General features: G+C 31.4%; 3 protein-coding genes across 3 annotated transcripts; all 3 read left to right on the top strand.

The window, feature by feature from the left end:
* Positions 1–2,186: 2,186 nt before the first annotated feature.
* On the top strand, positions 2,187–4,174 carry LOC149512811 (mavicyanin-like). The gene is made up of 2 exons (XM_089750819.1): positions 2,187–3,054; positions 3,713–4,174. Exons 1-2 carry the CDS (start codon positions 2,889–2,891, stop codon positions 4,066–4,068), a joined length of 522 nt encoding a protein of 173 aa, XP_089606945.1. The 5' UTR covers positions 2,187–2,888; the 3' UTR covers positions 4,069–4,174.
* Positions 4,175–6,459: 2,285 nt separating this feature from the next.
* Positions 6,460–7,204, top strand: LOC111305197 (early nodulin-like protein 14). The gene is made up of 2 exons (XM_089751087.1): positions 6,460–6,640; positions 6,777–7,204. The coding sequence occupies exons 1-2, from the start codon at positions 6,460–6,462 to the stop codon at positions 7,202–7,204; spliced, it is 609 nt and encodes a 202-aa protein (XP_089607213.1).
* A 6,238-nt stretch (positions 7,205–13,442) lies between these two features.
* Positions 13,443–15,455, top strand: LOC111306087 (putative inactive patatin-like protein 9). The gene is made up of 2 exons (XM_022903993.2): positions 13,443–14,765; positions 14,990–15,455. The coding sequence occupies exons 1-2, from the start codon at positions 13,836–13,838 to the stop codon at positions 15,206–15,208; spliced, it is 1,149 nt and encodes a 382-aa protein (XP_022759728.2). The 5' UTR covers positions 13,443–13,835; the 3' UTR covers positions 15,209–15,455.
* The last annotated feature ends 8,197 nt before the right edge of the window (positions 15,456–23,652 follow it).

The following is a 23,652-nucleotide window of genomic DNA, read 5'->3' as shown; positions in this document are numbered from 1 at the left end:
TAGTAAATTTAATACATAATTGCCGTAAAATATTAAAAAATTATTTGATATTATTTTCTATATATTTTTAAAAAATTTAAATTTAATTTTTTTTGTTAAATTAATCTTAAGTTTTTTAAAATAAACAAAAAAGATATATTTTTGTTAATTACAATAAAAATAAATGAATTTAACAGAAGATGAATAAAATAAACAAAATAATTTAAAATAATATAATTTTTCTTTTAATTTTGTAAATTATTGAAAAATAATGTGAGAATGTAAAAAATTTTCATTAAATATTTATAATTAAAATTAGAACTTATTGAAAATTATTTAATTTATAACTGTGCCTAAAAACTTAAATTTGCTTTCCATATAAACTAAAATTTTTAAAATTTTGAGAATCAAACGTAGGCTCTTGCCTTTGTAATGGATAACCTCTTCCATAAGTTAGGCCAAACAGACACAAAATAATTCTTAACAAAAAATTTATAATTAATATTTTTTAAAATAATTTTAAATTTAAAATATAAAGATAAATTTACTTTAAAAATAAAAATATGGTTAACAGAATAGAATATTTGTGGTAAATTTGAATCACTCCTATAAGTACAATATTTAGTTTACACATTGTCCAAAAATGGCTATGATTACAAAGCATCAATTTATTTTATAACTAAAGACGAGCATAAATCAATTGGAATCAATTTAACCGACTGAATATGGTCAAATTGGTTTGATTTAATTAGTTTAATTTTAGTTAGTTTTTTTAGTTGATTAAATTGATTAAGTTGATCGATTTTTTAATTTTTAAAATTAATAATTAAATTAACAAAATTAATTAACTTTTTAACAAATAAGGGTAAATATATTTTTTCTTACTTAAAAAACTCTAAGCCTAACTCACTTTTAACCCTTATAAAAAAAATGAAAGTTTAATTATTTAATTGAATTAACCAAATTAAATTGATTTTGATTAGTTTGATTATGATTATGATCGATTATTTTAAAATTTTTTATTAATTAGGTTACTTGTTGAATATTAAAAATTATATTAAAATAATATATAAATAATAAAATTTAAAAATTAATAAATTAAATCGAATCAAATCAAATTAATAAAATTCGATTCGAATCAAATCAAATCAAATAAAAATTATATTTAGATTCAAATTAAATTTTAAAATTTTATATATTATTTAAAAAAGTTAAATCAAATCAAATAATATCTGAACTATTATCATTATAATTAATGGAACAAGTTAGATTCTGGACCATTAACTAACGTCCATTGATTCTAATATTTAAGGTTGTCCATCGCTTTAGTAGCATTTTTTTATTTTTTTCTCGATCAATTCAAGCTAGGCCATGTGATTGGAAAGTTGGGCTTGGTTTTTCACCTTATCCTAACGTTTATTTTTTGCATTTTTTAAATTGATTTTTCTTCTTCTTTATGGACTAAGGCAACATTTGGATCACCGATTGATCCCAATGTGGAGCTTCAATCATCTATAAAAAGTGTTTGAATCACTTGTTTTAACACGATTCAACTCTTTCATTATACTGAAACTTTCAATCGCCACCAGAGCTTAGGGTTTCGTGGAAAATCTATCTCTACACTACATCAGTTTTTCCCTCTTATGCCCTTGCCATATATATTTTTTGTCCTGTAATGTATAGTGTAAAGATGAATATACCACTAACCATTTATTTGTGGCTTCATGTCTCCACCGTCATTTATTTTTACCCTGCAATAAACAGTACATGGATGAGATTACCCTTCGTTCTTTTTATTTTTTATTTATATTTTTTATTTTTTATTTAAAAATTTCATATAACATTATTGTAATTATATAATAAATCATTTATATGTTTCAATAAAATTTTAAATATTAAATAATATTAAAAAATATATAAATAATTTATTATTATATTTTTAGATTAATACTTTTTTATTTTTTATTATAAGTTATTTCATTATCACTATTATTTTTATATTTAAATACATATTTTATTATTAATTTTATAATAATTAATTTTATTTTAATTATTATTTTTAATTTCGTTAAAATCAATTTCACCGTGGATTCAAATGTATCTAAATCTACCTATCTGACTGAAACTGTCTTTTCAATTTTCAACCCATTCCAATATTTTTCTTGTGAACTCATTTATTAATCAGCATAGCTGTCCTCCATCTGCTCGACCCCCTGACTCCCAGAGGTGCGAAACAAAAATGAAATGCCATGAAAATCAGCGCTGCATCAAAATCGAATGATGCCAAGGCTCTTATTTTGTCCGGAGTGAAATCTAATAATCTACACCCCCCGCGAAAACCAGCTGTGACCTTGCGTTTGGTAAAACATTGGAGTGGAGCCCCGAGCCATTGATGGTGATGGTGATGGTGTTGGTGTTGGACTGACCTAACCTCTCGGTGGTACACCATCCCTCCAAGTTTTGGTCCCACCTCAAAGTCCTTCGAAATTTTAACCACTTTCCCCTAATCCCAATCACAAAATAATTGCTTTGATTGCCGCTTTCATAATATTCCCGTTGGAATCCGAGGGTTCAGATTGGGTCAAACACACAATGTACGGCCGAGGTTTAACATGGAGAATGTACATTAACTTTTTCCCTTCATCAAAAGTAGCAGTGCAGGGTGTATATATATATATATATTTGGTATTATTGGCGATCCATTATACAAATACTTTTGGGTTTAGGAAATCTTTACATGCTAGGACTAGCGCCATAGTCTATAGGAAAAACCTCCTTATAAGTAGACGCCGCGCGCCGAAGTTTCCCTTCACAAATTAACTACTAATTTCTACGCTCTCGCTCCGTAGCAGTGTTGCTTTCGGTTCTCTCTGTTGCTTTCTTGCTATTCTCCTAATCGTGCTTTGAGGATGACTTCTGAGAGAATCGTAACTTTCCTTTTGATGCTGGCTTGCTTTCGAGTCTCTCTTGGTGCAGTTCACAAGGTAGGTGACTCCACTGGGTGGACTAGCGTGGGAAATATTGACTACACCAAGTGGGCTTCCACCAAGAGTTTCCATGTTGGCGATTCTCTTCGTATGTTTTCCCATTAACCTTTCTCTGTTTTTGTTTTTCTTCTTCTTGGTCCTATAGTTTCAAGTTCTCGCACCTTTTTTCTCAAAAGAAAAAATTTGTCGCAGTTTTCTTGGATATGTATATTCGCAGCAAGGTCCATAAAGTCAGGGATTTTCTGATGCACGCCATCCCATTCACCCCCGAAGAGAAAAAAAAAAAAAAAAAACATTTTTTAGAGCTTTGTTATATTTCAAGTCTTTCTTAATTTCCATGGTGGGTAAAATTTCTTACCACACGTACGTAATATATTCTAACTTTCGGTTGGTAAAAGGAACAGGGGAAACAAAGAAAGGATAGAAAACTGCTAGAAAACATACTTGGTGATCTAATAATTGCAAAACATGGCTGTTACACTTATATTTGTCACTCATTAATTCCATTGAATGAAGGGTCTTTGTAAAGGAGAAGATGATTCTTTTTCAACCACTTAAAAAAAAAAAGAGTTTGAGCTTTTGAATCTACCAGTTTTTAAAATCTAAATCTCTTTTGAGCTTCGTTAAGACGTTTAAGATTTTTGAATTACCAAAAACGATTTTCTCTGCTGAAACATGCAAGTGTAGCTTAATTTCATGATTAATAATCATCTAATATTTATTTGAATGCTCATTTCTAAATGCAGTTTTCGTGTACAACAGTCAATTCCACAACGTGATGCAAGTGACCCACAACGATTTTCAGTCATGCAATGGAACATCTGCCATCGCCTCCTACACCTCCGGTACTGACTCCGTAACCCTCAAAAGGACTGGCCACTTTTATTTCCTTTGCGGTGTTCCTGGCCACTGCCAAGCCGGCCAGAAAGTTGATGTATTGGTCACACCATTATCCGCAAGCCCAAGTGCAAGTCCTAGCCCATCTTCATCTCCAAACCCACCTTCAGAAATGTTGGCACCTGTCCCAGTTCAGAGCGGAGCATTACTTCTGATCTCCTCCAAGCTTTGCTTTGCATTCACTTTGGGTCTTATTGCAATTTGAGTCTTTGGTTTTGCCTTCTAAGAGGTGTCTTTGTAATTGTGTTCTTTTGGAAATGCTTGGACATTACTGTATTGGGATAGCATTATGATCATATGCACTTCTATGATATTAGGTTTGTCTAATTATTAGATGAAATAAATGTTTAATTGTTCTGAAAACAACTCGTTCAAATTTATTTTTATAAAACAAAAGAAGTGTAAATCTCAAAACAAAGTGAACAATTTAGATAGAGCCATAATATTACTTCCCATATTCAGATCAGTTTTTGTTAAAAAAAAAAATTAAACGTTTGATTTAAGACCTTTTTCAACAAAACATATAATTTTTAATTTTATTCAATTAAGAATTAAATATTTTTTAATTAACTTAAAACAATATTTTTTTTAACAAGAGTGAATTGTAAATGTGTGATAAAAGAATGGTACATATTATAAAATAAAAAAAATAAAAGGTAAAATCATATTTTTAGACGTTAAACTAAAATATAAAAAAGATTAAATCAAATAAAACCAATTAATTTAAAACAAGATGGATTTTAGGGTTTTTACCCACAAAATTTGGAAGAAAGAACAATAGATCATAAAAATTTGTGAGAAAACAAAATTGAGTATCGAAATTAAACCGGATTTACCAATTTTTCCTCTTGAGTTTTGGGTTTGATGAAAAAATTTTCTTCAAGACCTGAAAAAATTGGGGCAAACCAACCCCAAAAATCATTTTTTTCCTCTAGCGGGAATCGGGATCCCAGAGATGAGATTTAGACCATTTCCTTTTGTGTTGCTATTTCCGTGGTGGCATTCATTCAACCCACGATTTGTGGACTTGTGCGGAGTCCCCTGCTTCCTTTTGTATTGCTATTCTTTATCTCTTTGGGGCAAAACAGAAAACAAAGGCTAAAAAAAAAAAGCCTAGTGTGCTACATCTACCTCATCTCTCAAACTCATAACCTTATCTTCATCTAACCTAAGACCCATTTCACTCTCTCTTTCTCTCTGTTCTGCTCTTCAAAGTTTCAAACTTTTAACCAAAAAGCGTCCTTCTTGTTACTCTAAGTTTGTTAAACTTTAAACCAAAAAGAGGAGCTATTTGGTAGTGATGTAGAAGGCCCCCTAGTTTCTGACTTGGAACTTTTTGTGGGTAATCTTTCTTTTAGTGTGGATGGTGCTTAGCTTACTGGTTTGTTCGGAAACACCGGAAAATGTTGAGATGGTCGAAGAACTTTTGTTTTATTGTTAATTTCTTTTTCAAGATTTTAGCAAATTAGTTCGCTAATTTCTTCTCTCTTTTTTCCCCTAAATTTTGCTTTAGAGGAAGAAGAGAGTAATATTTTTAGAAGATAAAAATGAACCTAACGGCACGTGCAACTCAAGCTCGTTAACCGATGGTCAATTGAGCACATCCCACGCTTGTTAATTTAATTAAATCAAATTAAATATTATATCTTTAATTGAAAAAAAGTCCAAATATTAAACTTAAAGTGTGCATTTAAAAGAAAAAAAAAAAAAAAAAAAAAAAAACTAACTACCCATATATTGTTAAACTATACTCTTAAAGAGTTTAGGTGAAATCCACCTTAACTCAGTGGTTGTGATGGAATTAATAATCATCCAGTTTAAGAAAGATAGTTCAACACGATTCTTAAATGCTAAATTTCTTCTGTCTGCCAAAGTGAATTCCCTTGATTTCTCTAAAGAGCAGTATATTACTTTCAATTTTGAAATGCTTACATACAATAGAAGCAAATTTTTAAAGATAGAATAATCTTTTAGTAGTTAGAATTCCAGTCCAAGATGCATCGTTTTCGCCATCTCAAGGAAGAAGATGAAGCCACACCGAAAAGGCCCTATGACCAAATGTTGGATGATTAATTCAAGCAACAGACATAATTATGTGTTTGTGAAAGATAATGATTGTCACAATGTCAATAAACATGAAATAATACAAAAAAAGAGAGTTTTTTTCCTGCTCGAAATAAATTTTGCTTTAAAAAGAAAAGGGATGAATGCGAATTACTTATACAAAGTGGAATTAGCTGAATCCGGAATGGGCTTCACGTTGAGCAATTTGGAGCTGACTCAGCTAGAAATTAGGCTAAATTTGTTGTTGCAACAGATCCTTTGACAGCTCGCCACCAGATCTCTCTCCTTTTTTAATTAGGCTTTTTTCGGCTAAAAAGTAAAAAGCAAACCTGCCTTGAAAACCTTGGGCTTTTGGCCCCAAGCACACACCATGTTGATTTTAATCCATGGACCTTCATTAATGTCATAATATATCCACCCTGATGGGCCAATATGAACTTCGATATGTATAGTTTTGTCCATGCCTTTACATTTCTAGAATCAAGTCTCCCTTGATTAGGAAAACTGAACAGTCCCCAGGCTTTTATATTAAATGTATCATTCACATATTCACTTCATCATCGATTTCTTTGATTTTTATTCTCTCTCACACATTACGTGGAACCATGACTTTTGTAATGCTGTGATTTGCATCTGTACAATGGCCACCACTGGTTCGGTTGATTACCAAGAGTGGGCTAAAAACATAAACTTCCTTGTTGGCGACGTTGTTGGTACGTAATAATTAATTAAAGCTCCTATCCACAGGATTTCTCAGATACATGCATGCTTCTTGCTTAGAGCAACTCTTTTCTACCATATATGATTTGGTTACATGATAAATTTAAGTTAGTGGTAATTCCATTGCAGTTTTCAAGTACAACAATCTGTTCCACAACGTTGTCCGTGTGACTCACCAGAAATTCGAGTCATGCAATGCAGCATCTTCAATTGCAGTCTACTCCTCAGGTTATGACACCATCATACTCACAAGGCCTGGCCACTTCTTCTTCATCTGCGGTCTCCCTGGCCACTGTCAGAGCGGGCAAAAGGTTCATATCGAGGTCACTCTGGACCAGGAATACCTTCCATCTTTTGCTTCCTTTGTTGATCCATTACCACAGTCAGCCTCAGTATTGTCTGATGAAGCGTTGGCTACCAGTCCAGAAAGCATGGAACCGATCCCTGGACCAGCTCAGAGCGGTGCTCCCCCTCTCAAATTGCTCAACTTCTGGTTGGCTCTTGCTGTCGTTGCATTTGGATTAGGTGTTAGTGTTACTACTGGCACCGACTGCTAGCTGATTGTATTTTATCAATGTGGCCAGACTTCTACTTATAAATAAGCTTAAGCTGATGATAGCCATGTTTGAAATACACTACTATTACGTGAATCTGCTCTTTTGAATTGAACGTGATTATTAGTAATGAACAATGACATGAGATAACAGAGTGTGGAAACAAAGAATAAACTAAATATATAAAAAATAAAAAACTTTTTCTCTATCTTCGTTAATTAGAATGACTACAAGAAATTTTCTTGGCCAATAAACCGGTAAAATGATAAGTTCCTTATTTTTGTTTATTCGATTAAACATTTCATTTTCATGTCTCCTTTCTTCAAAATGATTCGCAAACCAACTTCCCTTAAAATTTATTCTTTTTTTTTTTGTAGATTTAAAAAATGAAAGCTTTTACTGAAGTAAAAGCAACACAGACTAATTGTTTAATTCATAACCATATTCTTTTATGAATATCATTTAATATAAGAATTTTAAATTTTAAATTAATATTATTTTTTAAATAAACAACAAATTAAATTGAAAACCTACCCAACATTTTTATAGTTATGTAACTTCTTCTTTTATCATTTTTTTTTTCTAAAATTTTTAATTTTTTATTGTTTTTCTTTTCATCCACATAGTGGGTGTGCCATAATCTAGTTATATATAAAACCTTTGACAAGGTTGTGTCAATAATCAAGTGACACTAACTCAGTTAAGAAAGTGATATAAAAACAAAATTTCGTAATAATAATAAATATAAAACTTTAGATATATAAATAATTTTATTTTTTTATGAATGTTTCTTTTAAAAACAAACAACTACCCACTTATAAAAAAATACCACATTTTTACTCAAGTAACTTCCTTTTTAAAAAAAACACAATTTTTATTCCAAAACATTCGAATAGCAACTGGTCAAATTTTAGTTATAAATTATTTTTTCGTATAAAAAGGAAAATAAAAGCATGTGGCGATGGAAATATTAATGTTGCATTAGTAATAAAGGGTAAAAAGACCATAAAAACAAATGAACCATATCAATATAAAATGGGCTTCAACTTGAGTCAGTTTGGACCTGACTCAGATTGAGTTAGGCTAAATTGGGCTACTACTTGAAACGAAAAACCCTAAAGATTTATCAAAAAGAATATTTCTTTTTGTCGGAGTTAATTTGTCAAAAAGAATCCCTATTAAATATTACACTTTCCGCGTAATTAATTTGCGACATTTACGACCAACGGATTGCATATATCCAAACGAATTCTTTTCACAAATTACTTTTCCTAAGCTGTCCTCATACATGATGTAATTAGGGTAAAGTTTTTCCAAGAACATAATAGTCAATTAATCAATCACTCTGTCAATAATTTGTCTTGAACTCTTTGACTCGTCCCTCTACCTTCGGTGGTTTAGCCATAGTTTATGCTAGAAATGTAATGTTTATGCTCGCTATAATTGCTCCTTTTGCTCCATGTTTTGGGGCTGTTTACAGGGTTGGTAATGCTTCTGGTTGGCATCCAATGCTTGATTACCAAAAGTGGGCCTCTTCCAATAAGTTTTTTGCTGGTGACACTATTTCCTCCTTCACCTTTTGATTCCACTCCTTGATAATATTGAAATATTGTTGTGTCGGGGTCAAACTTAAAACAAAAATCTACAATTTTTTTTGTTATTTTTTCTTATTTCAAATATCATATGTTTGTATATGTGAGTTTGTCATTTTTTGATCCATTAGTTTCTTTTATCAAATATTGCTGTCTCAAAATCTAGCAACATCTACTTTACATTTGTTTCAGCTCCTTAAATAATTCACAGACAAAAATACTTTGATTTGTTTTAGTTTCAACTTTCAATTCTAAGCCTATAAGACTGTGCCTGATAAACAAAATATATAAGAGTCATTGGTGAAATTTTCAATTGTTTGATAACAGTGCTTCATCACTCCATATTTACACTGTTCAGATTGCTACCAAATCCTTGGCTATATGGTTGTCCTTGCATATTTTGTTTGATTATCATTGAGGCAAGTAGAATAAACTGAAGGGTAGTTTTTCCCACTAGTATAATTATAGATTAATGATTGAACATTTATCGCATGTAGTATTAGTTTCAGTTTTCTGTAATAATCTTTTTGAATTTTCTTGTTGGAATAATTAAATTTTCATTCATTAGAAAAAGAAGCTTGATACGATTAAACTGTTATTTCCCTACAAATCCATCTGCAGTAATAATTCTTTGGAATAAAGTTAATTTACTCTTACCTTTTTTTTCCCTTCAATTTCCCCTTTATTGTTGATCAATAGTGAGACAGAAGTCTCTGAGTAAAATATGAATATGAGTAAGGATGTGGAGATCGATGATTCATTAGAGATTTACAGTTGAAGTTTTTAGTTGCTTTTATAGCCCTTAATTTTAATTGGAGGTGTGCATAGACCTAAGAAATGAATGGAGAATATAACTTTCTATTGGTTAGTATCATTTATGCATAGAATGCATGGGATAATTGCAAAAAGGGGACCAATGTTAATAAACCGAGAGGAAAGTATTTCTTCTGTCAAACCTGCCATTGAAATGCAATTGAGAAGAGGAGGCATAGTCATGTAGAGGAACATATTTCCTTTACCCACTTTTGCCTGTGTGTCAGGCGTACGACCGAGTTGCCAACAAAAATATTGCAGATTTATCTGCCCTTGTTGTAGATACTTAATTTAATCTAGATTTGAATCAATTGGATTTGATCTAAATAGTTAAATTTATTTTATTTTATATCTTATTTATTTATTACTATTATTATTATTTATTAATATATATTATCATTTATCTATTAATATATATAAATTTTTATTATTTATCTATTAATATATATATTCTTATTGATATATTTTATTTATTATTTATCTATTCATTTTTTTTTGGCTGGGATATTGATCAGAGAGTTGGAATTTTGCCATGGATTTTGGATTTAATCAGAGTCCAGATTAGATTCAAATATTGAATCACAATTCAAAAGAAATTAATGATTGATCAAAAGCTCTTCTGATCAATCCTTATAAATAAGTCTACAAGGATCACACGAAAAACAATATGGAGGAAACAAAAGCTAAAAAGGTTATAGGGCATTAGAAATAACTTTAGGAATTTGTGAAAAAAAATTTTCAAAAATTTTGAAGTTTTTCTGGAAAATTTCTGAAAACTTTTTAGAATTCGGTGACTGTTTTCGGTGACATTTGAATTTTTCGACTAAATTTGAAGTTTCCAACAAGTTTTTTCAGATTCTGACGAAGTTTCAACCGAAATCTGGGTTCAAGTAGAGAAAGAGATAAGGAAAAGAAGGGAAGAGAGAGAGAGAGAGAATGAGAGATCTGGTGAAAAAATGGAGGTATTTGCCTTTTATATTCTATTAAAACGATGTCGATTTGCGCTTAAGAAAACCTTAGGATCCATGTGTTCCCATTCAGGTGACCTTACCTGTAGCGCACCCAATCCAGTGATCCGTTTCTCCACCTGAGTTCGAGCTGAGCCGAAACCAAGTCGAGCCGAACCACGTACTCCTAAGCCGTGTTCTTCGAGTTGTTTTATTTCTTAAGCCGAGCCGCCAAGCAGAGCCAAGCCGTTTCAAGTTTATTTATTTATTTATTATTATTATTATTTATTAGATTAAAATTATTTAGTATTCTTTATTTTATTTTTTAAAATTTTAATTTAATTTTATTTTCTTTAAATAAAATTTCAAAAAAAATATTTTAAGGAAAGTTAAAAGTATTAATTTCCCTTGAACAAATTTTCAAATGCTTCAAGAAAAAATTGAAAGTATCAATTTTCTTTGTATAAAAACGATGAGTGTTTTTTTTTAAAGGAAAACGACTTATATCAAATATTGAACCATTATTCTTTTCTTTTCTTTTTTGAATTTTTTTTATATTAAATAATCCGACGATAGAGCCTCTACAAGTGAAATAATAGTTTCTTTGCATACTTTTGAGGTGAAAGAATTTTTTAAATTTTTTACTAAAAGTATTAGAGTAAATTGAGAATTATTTCAAATAATTAATTACTTGGTAAATTTTTAAGGTTTATTGGATAACATAAAATTAAACTGATACCATCTTTCGATGGGCGTTATGAGGGTGCTACAACCTTCCTCACACGTAATCGTACTTTCGAATCATGTTATAGTTAATAGACTTGAACCTATTCTTTTAAGGACCCATAGGCTTATGTATTCATTAAAATGATAGATTCTTTAGGTGATCAATCGTATCTAAATAAAAAAATTGATGACGATTCTTAAATTTAATGTCTAACGATAAATCTTTAGATCTAATGACACTTGTGATTCCGTACAAATAATGGACAAGATTTGATCAAGTTTGATTTGGGAGTGGGGATGGCCGATGGCCCCTTTGATGCATATTATATAAACTTGCAGAGAAGGTAGTCGTCCAGCACTCATCATGAAAGAAATAATACTTATCAAGGATGGTTTATATGTACTGCAAGAGCCAGGAAGGTGTCCTCCCCAAACCCAAGTAAGATATGCATGTCCCATATATGCCCATGTTATCATATTTTATTAAATTTCCATTTTTATATTTTACTGTGCTATTAATACCTTAATGATTTATTCCATATTAAATGAAAATATTGGCGGGATATTTGTTAAACAAAATGAAAGGTTTTATTTCCCCTTGTTTCCTTTTAATACAAGTTATAATCACCTGGTAATGAATTATGTTATTACCAAATAACCTTTACATATATAATATATGGAAAAAATAAATATATTATATATAATATAAACCTTAATAAATTCATATATTATAATAAAACAAAGTAAAAAAAAAAAGGTAAGTGAATGTTTGAAGATGCAATGAAAACATTGTAATGTGTCAAATGGATTCAATAAATTGTCAACTGTCACCTTTGAATTGGAAATTTAATGTGTCATCAAACCATGTAAAATAAAAAAGGAGAGAGACAGGTGAATCGGGGTGAGTGAATTTGTAACTTCATTTCCTGAGAATAGTGTTAGACTGGTGTTATTGTTGGGTTAGAAAACTGGAAGATAATTTTCACACACACACATATATAATCGGCATGAATGTCCTGACCTAATGTCTCTCCATTTTCATTCATACATCAACTATAACAATAAGATTTTACAGCAAGACTTTAAGACAACAGTTTGAGTTAGTATAGCCATAACAAGTTTCTTGGATACCCTGTCACTTTTACAAGGTGTGTCTGGTAGGCATCTTAACTTCCATATATCTATAAAAAGCGGTGGCAGCAAAAAAATTTTTTTTTTTTTTTTAATTTTGTATACCTTTTTTTGCTTTATTTGTTTAATTGACCTATTTATTAAGGCATTAAACCTTCATCACGCTTTCTTAACAAGGAAAACCAAATAATTTTAGATGACATTATTGATCTAGGAATTAAACAAAAACGAAGAATGATAAAAAGTTTTGTGGTACTTAGTGTATTTGCTTATTTGGGCATAGAAAAAATAATAAGGGATTTACTCAATTTAGGGAATTATATTTTGATTGATGGCACACTTCAATGTATATGCTGGATTTAATCAATGAAGGGATTACTTTGTGCTTCCTCAATCCTGCTTTCAGAAACTGAACTAAAGCCGCCTATCATTTTCAAATCACTACCCATATTCTTGCAGCCCATTCACCCATATGTTTCCTATTAGTATTTAATTAACCAAAAGACATTACTACAAAAAAAAAAAGTTTATTAGGGATAAAATTTTAGATTCTAATAGTAATTAAGTTTCATAATAATTTGAAGTTGAATAGCGATGATATCGAAAAAATTAAACCAAAAGCCATAAAACCTTTTTCTTAAATTAATAAGCTGTTTCCACGGAGGTTCGTTTCTACATTGATTTGGTTTGAAAAATAAAAATAAAATGAATTAGAGAAAAGAGGGAAGAAAGTAGTACTATAATAAAAAGGGTAGAAATTAGAAATAAAAATAACCATTAAAGAAGGGTAAGCGGGAGCCGAGCCGGGTAAGAAGCCGAAGTTGGCGCTTCTCCTAACCCGATAAGAACACGTGCAAGGACAGTCCAAACGCGTAAGACTCTCACTACCAAAGAGAAAGTAAACTCTGTCTCAGTAAAATATAAATTGGTTTTTTTTTAACATTAAAAAAAAAAAGGAAAAAAAAAAACGACGAAGAATAAATGAAGATGCACTGCATATATAAAATAGCCACCAGCATAGGCCTAGCCAACTTATTCCTATTCATCTCCTCACTTGCTCACTAACTCCCCGGTTTTCACTCTCTCTTAACTCGGAGCCCAGTAGCCCACGGAGAACCGAAAAAAAAAAACCCCTCCATCTCTCAACCTTCACTCGTCAGGCCACTGAGATTTGGAATCAGAGAGACAGGGAGAGAGAAAGAAAGAAACAGCTTGCAAACATTATATTTTTGCTTATCACTACCATTAATGCTTATCAGCAACAAAGCGTGAACAGAGCCAAGCTCTATTTTTGCTTTTTTCACGGACTTGCCAGACGACAGCAAACAAGCAATCAATCGAACAAAAGGAGAGAGAGAGGGAAAAAAAAATTACTTCAAAGCTTTTTCGTTGTTATTTTCGCGCGAACAGAGGAAGTTACCTAAAATGGAGCTGAGTAAGGTAACTTTGGAGATCTTCACAAAACTGGAGCAAAAATGGCTATCGCACTGTGAAACCACCAAGAAGATTCGAATCCTCAGCATTGACGGTGGTGGAACCACCGGCATTGTCGCTGGTGCCTCTCTTATCCACCTGGAAGACCAGATCCGCCTAAAAACTGGTGATCCGAATGCTCAAATTGTCGATTTCTTCGACATCATCGCCGGCACTGGCATCGGTGCTGTTCTTGCTGCCATGCTTTCTGCCGACGATGGAACTGGCCATCCACTTTTCACTGCTAGCGAAGCTGTCAAGTTTATCAGTCATCATAACTCCCAGCTCTTCAAAGTTAATACGCTCGCCGGAGTTCTTCACCGTAGGAAGAGATTCTCCGGTAAGAGCATGGATAAGGTGCTGAAGGAAATGTTTAAGAGAGAAGACGGAAAGGTTTTGACGCTGAAGGACACGTGTAAGCCACTCCTGGTTCCTTGCTTTGACCTTAAGAGTTCTGCTCCATTTGTTTTCTCTCGCGCCGACGCTTCCGAATCACCTAGCTTCAACTTCGAGCTTTGGCAAGTGTGCCGCGCCACGTCAGCCACTCCGAGCCTCTTCAAACCTTTCGCATTGACATCTATCGACGGCAAGACCTCGTGCTCCGCTGTAGACGGCGGTTTGGTGATGAACAACCCTACTGCCGCTGCGGTCACGCACGTGCTCCATAACAAGAGAGATTTCCCTTCCGTTAATGGCGTGGAGGATCTGCTGGTTTTGTCGTTAGGCAACGGTCCCTCATGTGGAAAGTCAAAGGTCCATAACAACGGCGAATGCTCAACTTCTTCCGTTATTAACATTGTGCTCGACGGAGTCTCGGAGACCGTAGACCAGATGTTGGGGAACGCTTTCTGTTGGAACCGTACAAACTACGTTAGAATTCAGGTACGCACATCATTTTTTTTTTCTTTAACCCCTATCGATGCTCTGTTTGGTTCTTAAGAAATTATTTTAATCCATGGTTAAATCGGTTGACTGGATTACAGTGATTTTTTTGTACATAATTTTCCTCGTATTTCTGAATAGCCAAACAGATTTCAACGATTTTTATTTATTTTTTTGGATTTATATAATTTTGTGATCGACATTCGACGGCTTGTAACGTGCAGGCAAACGGACTGGGGAGTGACAAGGGACCAAGAATGGAGGAAGTACTGAAGGAGAGAGGAGTAGAGTCGTTACCGTTTGGCGGAAAGCGGTTAGTGACGGAGACTAACGGACAGAGACTTGAGGGCTTTGTGCAACGTCTCGTTGCCTCCGGCGAAACCAGCCTTCCCCCAAGTCCCTGCAAGGAATCAGCCGTTAGCCTCCTTGCCAACGGCCTTTAGCTACTCTTTTTTCCTTTTTCTTTCCTTTATTTTTTTTAATTTTCTTTTTGTAACTCTTTTTAAGATGTAACAAATCTCAAGTTTTACTTATAACTGTCCGTACTTTGGAGTTAAAATAGCTGGTAATTAGTCATATGTCTCCGTTGTGGCTGAATTAATAATGTAAGATTAGGTGCTAAGTTAATGATGAATTAAATGACACGTCATTATTATTAGCAACATAAAGTATATATATCTTTTATGATTCACATTAACTTTTGTCTGGTGGACCGGCAATTCCTCAATCAACGAATTTCTTTTTGGCCCTTACAAAGAATGTTATGTGAAATTATTTGCTCCTAAGTACGATAATATTTTCAAGTCCAATTTTCAGTTTTTGTACATTTAAACTTTTAATTCTCCCCAACCTTTTTTTAAACGGAGAATGCCTCATTACTTCGTTGTTTACTATTAATTGGAGCATTTTTGTTTCATTTAATGAAAAATTTAACCTCAACAATTAATTTAACTATGTTAAATATTAAATTTCATGCTTTTAATATATTGTAAAAAATTAAATTACTCACAATTTGTTGAAGAATACGCGTGCAAAAAGTAACCAGAAAAAAATTATTATTACGTTTAGTAACATTGCAAAAATATCTAGTGCACAATATATCTAAAAAAAAAAGTACATATAAGAGAGTTTTTCATGTGGCCAATTTGCCATCTAAAAATGTACCAAATTTAAGGGTAAATAACGAGAACTATCAAGTGGTCCTCAAAGCAAAATAATTCATGGTTATTGGTTTAAGAAGGAGTTTATAAGAAGTAAAATCACGTCCCTACATTCAAGTTATGAAGCAAGGTCCAAATTCCAAAGTACCGCCCCATATCTTTTCCTAAATGGCTAATATATATACATATATACGTATATAAGTGTATTGAAAAACGGCTCGGGAAAATCTTCAGCTCGGGCAATGCAAGATATTTCTATTGCATTTGCTATAGTAAGTGGTACACTAGAATTTCAATATTGTAACTGAAGGTTGAATTAACCAATCAAGGGATTGAAGCATTTTCTTAGAAATGAGGTTGAGCTGAGCTACCCTGACAACTCAGAACAAATTTCATCACAACAATTGTAAGATAAGTTGATACAACAACAGAGTGGGGGACTGGCAAACAAAGCAATGGGATCCAACGAGGAGAGTGGGGGCTCATTACTCCTTTTAACCAAGCCCTTCCTTTCCCTTTTGTAAACGCTGTAGCTGCAGATGCAAACATAAGAATAGACATGGAAATGGAATCAAATCCTCTTACTGCTACATGGATATTCTACCATGTCAAAGCCATTACATCAACAAGTAAAAAGTTAAAGAGAAAAAGAAACCAACCCTTTCCCTCAATGATCCTCTGAATTTTCTTTGCTCCTCTTTTGGTAGGTAAGTTTGCTGGAGGAATGGAGCACGTACTTCCCTCTCCACTTGCGTTGGCATGAGAGAATCCCACTATTCATTTGCTTGCATTAAAAATGGTCCCTAATTTGTTGCTCTGTGGTTTCCCATTTGGTTTTTTGGCTTTACTTACGGAAATTTCATATTGTCAGAGGGTAGAGAACAGTGATACTTTAATACTAGTTACGTAGAATATACTAAACTCATCCTCCCTATTATTAATCTTTTCGACTGGGATGATAATGACATTAGCTAAGACAAGATTTACAGCCTTAAACGGGGGTTGTTTTCAGTTTCTGAATGAGTGTCCGAACCCCACACTCCTCGCTCAGCCAACCTGTTTGATGTGGACAGTGCTGAGCTCTGGCGTTCCAAACATAAGCCCCCCACCTCGGGTCCCTGCCTCGTACGCCTTTTACCATGGGTTTTCATGGTGTGGGGGAGGTACGAGGGGGACCTCCAGTCTAGTTTTAGAAGTGAAAATCTTTTTACACGTGTATAATTAACTATGCAATTTAACGTGGGCACAATGGTAGGGGGACCTCTCAACCATGACTAGCTAGCACTTTCATTCTAATTTCTTTTATATCTAAGAAAACGTTTCTATTAAATTAGCCTTATAGTTTAATGTGATTAAAAGTAATGTAAGGGGGAATTCTAAAACTAAGATTTTTATCCTAATACGAGAATACAACAAAAGATTATAAATGTTGAATTTTAAATTCGTAACGTATAAAAAAAAAAAAAGAGATTCGAATCTTAAAAGCTTAAACCTGATACAAGATTAAATTTATTGGACTAAGATGTAACTTAAATGCTTTGATTAATCTAATGTCATCTTTCAACGAAGGCTTTTCCAATTGGTAAAAACTGGTTGCAAAAAAGCTTTGAAGGATTCAAAAATAACTCATAATGTTTCAAGAATAATTTATTGAAAAGTGACACTGAAAATGTTGTAGGAAAAAGGCATTAATTCGTCAACTTTTATTTAATTTCACTACACGACTAAACCTATATGTTAGTAGAAGAAAACAAAAGTTCATAATCTCCCAAGAATCGTTACATAGATTGCATAAAAAGAGAACCAAAATAATAATAATAAAGTTGTTTATATAATTTCTTATTTATTAATTTCTAGGGAACTCAGTGGTTAATTGTTTTGTAAACATGTTTTTGGAAATTTCAATTAGTCCAAAACATAAAATGTCCACTGCTCAATTGGAATTACCTATGTACATATGTTTTCAAGGGAAGAGACGTATATATGTCTTTAAAAGTCAGAACTCACATGATACGATTAAATCGAGCACTCAATAATTTAATCAGATTCTTTTTCTTTTTTAATATGTTTTCTGAGTACAAGACATTATTAGATTTGCATCAAAACATTAAAAAAAAAAAAAAAAGACAAGTCGATTTCTTATACAATTAGCTATATATAAATAAATTAATTATAAGCTTGTTTTTACCTTGACCACCTGGAGTAAGTTGATCAGATTTGTTTTCACACGTATATTATTATTAAGATATTCTGTGCATCATCTGAAAAAAAATAATTAGATTCAGATAAATTTTAAAATATTTATATATGATAATTTTTTTTTTTACAAAAAAAAAGTTTTTTTAAGATGTCATGATCAGTGCCCATACCACCATGTCTAGAAATTGATGTTCACTCCCAGCTAGTTGCTTAAAGATAGATATAGGAAAAGAAATTGAAAAGATAAATGAAAATAGAGGATTCAATTTGGAACCAGGCTCTCCTCTTTCTCTCAATATATCCTATGAATAAAATAAGTTATTTTTAATAAATTTTAAATTTACTTATACAAAATAATTAGAATGTTTATTCCTTATACCAATCATTAAAAATATAGATAGCTATAGATTTACGTAGCTAAAAAATTTTTAAAACTCTTAAACCCAACTAATTATCCATATTAAAGTTTAACGCAAAAATTACTAATTAATTAAAGAACTTTTTAAGAATTAACATCATTGTAGCATTTTTCTTCCCTTTCAATTGTGATCTTATTTATATAAAAAAAAAAATATTAACAATAAATTTTAACCTAAAATCACTTCAATAAAAAAAAATGAACTTACCCCTTAAACCAATCTCGTACATCCGTCACGTAAATGTATTATAAAAAAAAACGCCATGCGGAAACCAAACCACCTGAACCCGACAGGATCGAGAATTGGGTCATATCCGTGGCTGAGTCCCCTACCTTTAGGCCCCATCGCCTTTTGTCTACAGCTTTGCCTAGTCACCTCTATTTCCTTCACGTGAACAAATAAGTTTACTTAAATAATAATATACTACAACACCTTTAGATTCATATAATTATTGATTTTTATTTGTACTATACTCCTTAAAATATTGTTTTTGATTATTTTCTGACGCCACCTGAAACAAGTGGTTGAAGTGCCCCATTATTTTTCTAATAAACATAATACTACTACCACGTAAATAATCATATATTTGTTAAAAATAATAAAAATAACAACTTAAATCTTATAAGTAATTTATTTGAGATTAATTAAATAGTATTTGATAAATAAAACAATTAATAAAAAAAATTTTAATAGATAAATTTGACTTATAAAATAAAATTTTTAAAAGAAAATAGATTTTTAATAAATAAGTTTGTATATTTATAAATAGGTAAAGTTTTTATAAAGTTAGGTATGAAAAAAATATATAAAAGAGTTATATAATTTTATGAGATAGACAACTTATAAGATTACAGGAGATTTACATCTTATATGTGTGTATGTTTATATATTTTTAAATTGATTAGATGAGACTAAAAAGATCCACATAGATATAATATACGTGAGTAGACTATTAAAGACTATGAAAGTCCACATAAATATAATGTATGAGTGTATATAGATATATGTTTGTTTGTATTTAAATGGTGCATATAGGTATGTATTTATTTGAGTTGAGAATACTCAATTGAACTAGAAAAGATTGAAAGAGTTTAAGGATATTAATTGTGAATGATTATTTTGATGTTTGTTTTTAATTCTTTACAATTAGTAGATTCTTTTTTTCATCTGTAGATGTAGGTCATTTGGACAAAATCACGTTAAATTATTATCTCTTATGTGATTATTTAATTATGTTTCCGCTAGTGTGATTAAATTTGAGTATTTTTGTCAAACAAATTGTATCAGAGTTAAAAGTTCGAGTCATGAAAATAGACAAGTTCCAAATAGCTCAATTCAAGATAATAGTTCAAGTTTATATTTTGAATATTGAGAATTGGTTTTTGTGAAACATGAAGACAAACAAAAAATTGATTATGAGACTTTCATTGTAAGTGAAGACAAGTATGTCTAGCATGAAGATAAATGATTTGATGAAATTTGAGTCAATGTGAAAATTGTTGAGAATAGTAACTCAAATTCCATAAGTGATTTGTTTGAGATTGGTTAAATATTAATTTATGAATAAAAATACTTACAAAAGAAAAATTTTAAGAGAAAATAGATTCTTAATAGATAAGTTTAATTTGCAAAAGAATAATTCTAAGAGGGAAGAGATTCTTAATAGGTAAGTTTGTATATTTATAAATATGTGAAATCTCTATAGGGTTAGGTATGAAAAAATATATATAAGAGAGTTGTAAGATTTTATGGGATAAATACCCCATAAATTTATTGAAGATTTACGTATTCTAGTTGTATATGTTAGTAAGTTTGTACGTGAACTAGAGTAAATTGAAATAGTTCACATAGGTATGATGCATGTGAATATAGTAAATGAGATTGAGATGATCTACATAGGTATGATACATTTGTGCATATGAGTATGTGTTTGTTTGCGTTGAAATGGTGTATATGGATATGTATTTATTTGGGTTAAAAATACTCCTTACAAAAGATTGAGAGGGTCTATGAGTGTTAATTGTGAGTGATTATTTTGATATTTGTTTATAATTCTCTATAATAAATAAATATTTTTTTTTATCCATGAACGTAGGTTTGTTTGATTGAACTATATTAAATTGTTATCTCTTATATGATTATTTGATTGTTTGATTATACTTTTATTGATATGATTGAATTATAGCATTTTGGCCTAACAATATTAACTGGTACAAAGTGAAAAACCACTGTTGCCCCATGGTTTTTTGAACGCAAATTAAAATGCTCTTTTTTTTTTTTATCAAATTCAATGCTCTGATTCCAATTCCGATGTTTCTTCCTAAAACAATAGTTTGTTGCTGATTACATTAACCTATTCATTTTGTGTAAATATACCAACATAATATAGTCTTATGTATTTATTGCTATATATATATTTTTAAATATTTATTGATTCAGTCAATAATCATGTTATGTGATGATATAAGATTGAATTTTTAATTTTAAATAATTTCATTCACATATATATGTGTGTATATAATACATATATATATATATATATATATAAATGTTTGATATTAGCTGACGGTGGATTGTGGCTGGATATTAGATAGAGACAATGAATAGAGTATTAAAAAGTTAAAAAAATATATATGTTTAGAAAAAAGATTTTAGGGGTATTAAGAAAAGTTTTAGCTTTAATTTTTAAAGTATCTATAAATACCTTATTATAGCATTTTGCATTCGTAATTGCATCCAAATATAATTATCAATCAACTAGTTGTAAATTAAAAAAAAAATTTTTTTTTTGAAGCATCCTTTAAGCACCATGGTAAAAAAGAATAGAATCTACCCTAGGGAAGCTACAAAGTTAGCATACGTAGTATTTAACTTTAACTTTAACTTTAACCTTGTTCGAGTTTAAGCAATGTCGTTATTATGTCTCTAAAGGTTGAAAAAGCTTTAGAGTAGCGTCTCTTTTGTTGTTAGTAGTCTTTTTCCTCACTAAATTATTTTATCTCCCATCGGGTGCTTATTTTAAGGGGAGTGTGTTTTCTCCTTTTAGCAAAAGCAGATTCGAGCACCCTTAGTTTCTCCATAAAGATAAGCTTAATAAATCAGTTTCCCCTAGCAAAGAATTTAGTGGACGGTTGGTTCTCCATCCATTCTCCAACCCCCCAATTTGATTAAGTTCTCCAACATCATGAAAAGGATAAGGGAATCAAGGGTTTGGGTGTGTGTCTACCCCCAATTAATTATATAATAATCCTCAATCATTATATATTTAATCACCTTGTTGACAAAAACAAAGGAGAGAATAAAAGAGTGAGTGCGAGCTTTGTAAGTGGTTGGTGAACGGCGACCAATCCTATTCAATCAATAAAGACCACGTAATCTAATAAATATTTCAATTTGATTAAGACCCAAGTTATTACAAATGGGAGAAAGAAACTATAAAAGAATAGAGAGGAAGAGTGGTGTACGGTTCATGTGATACAAATTTTTCAGGGGAGGCAATCAAAGAACCCCCAATTAGTTATACTCTTTATTGAGAATCTTTGGCCATTTCCCACAGAGCCAAGCATTGTCCATAGCTCCTAATTTAAACCTTTTTATTATCCCACTCAAAAATTAATGTTTCTTTCGTGTAGACCCTTTTGCTATAATAACCAAAGGAATAACGACATTTAATTAGTGCCACCAAGGTCCAAGTACGTAGAAGAAGCCAAAAAGGGTTTTGAGAGATAGTGATAATCAAGCCAAAACGTACACCGCATGCTTGGAAAATAGTTCAAGCTAGCTATGCTCATTGGGATAATTAGGTGATATGCATTTTCTTTTGCCCCCATATTCAATATTATTGCTTTCTAAACACGATTTTTGGTATACTGTGGCATGGATTACAGTCGTTAATCGTTATTCATTTTTTTTTAATGCCTTGATTCTTGATCCATCCGAACAAAAAGGATAGTCAATTTTGTTTACCAAAATTTACCCAAGTCAGTTCACTTTCCGCACCATTCCGATTCTCCATATAAATGTGTAGTCGTGATCAGCCATAGATTCGACCTGATTTGGGTGACCAGCCATCTTAAATTCTGTCTCCATAGCCATAGAAAGTCGGTTCAATAGTAGGGCAAAGGAAAATTGTACTTTCTACTCATTGCACGGCTGCCCTTATAAATGAAACCTGTTAATAGTAGGTATAAATAAATAAGTTAATGGGGGTCTCACCTTTCTCTTGTTATTTTCATCTTAAGAGAGATATTCTCAGCGTCCTTCTCCACGCCCAGAGAAGTACGATAGAGCTTCCCTCACTGCGAAAACAAAAAAAACCTAAAGACGAATCGTTGATTGCAAAAGGGCTCCACTCCCACCCTTTTCTAGCTAGATAAGTGGTAAAATATTAATAATTTACTCTGAATTCTCCAAGGAAAAACACTGCGATCCAGCAATAAAGGATCAAATTAATTGTTGATTTCCACTGCCTACATAATAATTCTTTGCTTTTCCTATCTTGTGGTTATTGCTCTGCAATTATGAATTTATGATACACCATATCAATTAAATAGTTTGTATTATTGACTGTGAAATTCAGTTTGAGTAACACTTTTTAGGTGTGTTTGCATCTTTGCAGCTTGATACCTATAATGGCTTCCATTCAATAATAGTAATTTTGCCTTTTCCAGTTCCAGAACCTCTCCTTTTTTTTTTTATTCCATGTATTATTCGACATAAACTATATAATTGAGTAGAGGCAATCTCTTTCGATTTTATAAATTTCAAACCCTTCAAAAAAATAGTATAAAGTTGGTAAAAGTTGCCAATAACGACTTTGATTTAATGGTAAAATTATGAAATTGATCAGATTTTAAATTTTTACAAGAGTAAAAATAAAAGTTGAAGTTACTATTTATAATTTTATATTGTTATAAATAGGATGAAGCAAATATCTCTGAAACAGTATTAATGAAGATTGCATGCATTCTAGTCCTGTTGAAAATTTACTAGTCGGTATGCAAAGTAATGAATCGAAAGTCCTATATATGATCAGCGCGCTACCTGTACAGTATAATAGATATGGCGATTAAATATTCTGATGCATAATTAACAAATGACATTGACATG

The sequence above is a fragment of the Durio zibethinus genome, chromosome 21, assembly GCF_047325235.1.
Source record: "Durio zibethinus cultivar Kanyao isolate XHJ-2024 chromosome 21, ASM4732523v1, whole genome shotgun sequence".
Lineage (NCBI taxonomy): Eukaryota > Viridiplantae > Streptophyta > Magnoliopsida > Malvales > Malvaceae > Durio > Durio zibethinus.
The sequence above is the reverse complement of the archived record's forward strand: the minus strand, read 5'-3'. Positions and strand labels throughout refer to the sequence as shown.

What these genes read in the sequence shown, in the direction of transcription:
- LOC149512811 (XM_089750819.1), top strand. Translation starts at nt 2,889, where the DNA reads ATGACTTCTGAGAGAATCGTAACTTTCCTTTTGATGCTGGCTTGCTTT. An exon ending in CCATGTTGGCGATTCTCTTC is followed by an intron (nt 3,055 to 3,712) that starts GTATGTTTTCCC and finishes TTCTAAATGCAG; the next exon opens with TTTTCGTGTACAACAGTCAA.
- LOC111305197 (XM_089751087.1), top strand. Translation starts at nt 6,460, where the DNA reads ATGTATCATTCACATATTCACTTCATCATCGATTTCTTTGATTTTTAT. An exon ending in CCTTGTTGGCGACGTTGTTG is followed by an intron (nt 6,641 to 6,776) that starts GTACGTAATAAT and finishes ATTCCATTGCAG; the next exon opens with TTTTCAAGTACAACAATCTG.
- LOC111306087 (XM_022903993.2), top strand. Translation starts at nt 13,836, where the DNA reads ATGGAGCTGAGTAAGGTAACTTTGGAGATCTTCACAAAACTGGAGCAA. An exon ending in CAAACTACGTTAGAATTCAG is followed by an intron (nt 14,766 to 14,989) that starts GTACGCACATCA and finishes TGTAACGTGCAG; the next exon opens with GCAAACGGACTGGGGAGTGA.